At 61.7% G+C, this 1707-nt stretch overlaps 1 protein-coding gene across 1 annotated transcript in view; it reads right to left on the bottom strand.

Annotated features, from left to right (window-relative positions):
* Window positions 1-1538: 1538 nt before the first annotated feature.
* Window positions 1539-1707, bottom strand: part of Mrap2 (melanocortin 2 receptor accessory protein 2) — a 13715-nt gene continuing 13546 nt past the window's right edge. The window contains exon 4 of the mRNA XM_013036747.1: window positions 1539-1706. Within this exon, the coding sequence (XP_012892201.1) occupies window positions 1539-1706 (168 nt within the window). The remainder of the gene's footprint in view (window position 1707) is intronic.

The following is a 1707-nucleotide window of genomic DNA, read 5'->3' on the forward strand; positions in this document are numbered from 1 at the left end:
AGCTCTGAGGATCGCAGTTCAAAGCAACCATGGCAAAAAAAAAAAAAGTCCACTAGACTCATCTCCAATGAACTACCAGAAAGCCGGAAGTGGTGCTGTGGCGCACGTGGCGGAGCGCCAGCCTTGAACCAAAGAGCGCAGGGACAGCGCCAAGGCCCTGAGTTCAAATCCCAGGACCAGCACAGCGAAGAAAAAGAACGTGAATCTGTTCAAGTGGTTTTGATTACCGAACGTGCCTCAGGCTCTTTTCCGCGGCTGGTGTTGGACCGGCAGATCGCTACCTTGAGGGGTGACAGGGCGGTGGATCCTGGCGGGAGAATTCCTAAGTGGAGCACCAGGCGTGCTCTGATCACTGCCACCCCAGAGGGGACACATTTAAGTGCCGTTCACCCCCAAGATGTGAGGAGGCACCAGAGACCTGCGATCACTGTTTAAATAAATAAACCGGACACAGAAGCGAGTGAAGATAGACCAGAGAAGAGCCCCGGTGCGATTCAATAGCTTTATTCAGCGGCTAGCCAGGCAGGCGCAGAGCGCATGCGCACAGCAAGCCCTGGCCAGGGCGGCCGTCGAAGGCAGCAGCGCACAGTCCGTCCTGCGCCGGGCGTGAGGCCTGCGTGGAGCTGGCCCCGCGGTGCCCACGCGTGACCCAGGCCACCGTGAGCCCCGCCAGGTGCACGTGCAGCCACTGACCCTCCCGGCTAGCTCCGCTGCGGAGCCAGCAGACGCCTTACCTCTGCAGGGAAAGTTACAGCAGTGTGCGCACACGCGCGTGCACACACGCGCGCGCATATACTGGAGACAACGCCAGCGGTCTGGCCCGCGCTTCCTGGAGACGCGCGCGCGCGCCGGGGCCTCGCGCCTGGGCAGGGCGGCGCCCCAGGTCGTGCGTGCCGGGCCTGTAGGAGGGCGACGGCGGGGGCACACGGCTGCGGCTGCGTAGCTGGTGTGAGCATGGCGGGGCTCCAGGCCCGAGGAGGTCCCGGCGTCGGTGTAGCTCGCCTCCGGGCGGGAGGGAAGGGGATGAGGCCGCCACCGCGCCCACAAAGTCGGTCCCCCTGGCCCGAGCGCAAAGCTCGTCATGAATACCAGCTCCTGGCACGTGGTCTCCTCCCGACGCGGGACCGGGCTGCGCAAAAATGGGGGGAGCGGAGGGGAGAGAGACACACACGGAGAGACAGAGACGGAGAGAGAGGCTTGCTAAAGGCAGAACACATGGTGGCGGCGGCGGCTGGAGGCCGCCAGGAATACATGGCTACATTGTCCTTTAACAGCAGGAAAAAACAGTGTAAATACCGCGATCCCCCAAAGACCCGGAAACAAACAGCAAGACTTCTTCATCCCGATCCTGTCTATCTGCCTGTCTGTCTCTCTGTCGGCTTGTCTGTCTCTGTCTCACTGTCTGTCTGTCTCTGTCTGTCTCTGTCTGTCTGTCTGAATGTCTCTCTCTTTCACACACTCACACAGCTTGGTGGATAGAGATCTCACACTACACGGAGACAGAGCCCACATTTTCAAGCAGACACCGCGCTTGTGTCTCAGTCCAGGCCCCTGCGGGAGGCCTCAGACACGGGCTTGTTTTCCAGAACGATCAGTGGCTCGGAGATCAGGAGGTCGTCCTCGGCGAAGGAGGAGCTGTGGTCCGTGTTCACGAAGTTGGGGAGGTCGAACTCCACGAGGTGGGGCGGCGCGCGGGCGGGCGGCCCG

This window comes from Dipodomys ordii, unplaced genomic scaffold (assembly GCF_000151885.1).
Source record: "Dipodomys ordii isolate 6190 unplaced genomic scaffold, Dord_2.0 Scaffold404, whole genome shotgun sequence".
Taxonomy (NCBI): Eukaryota; Metazoa; Chordata; class Mammalia; order Rodentia; family Heteromyidae; genus Dipodomys; species Dipodomys ordii.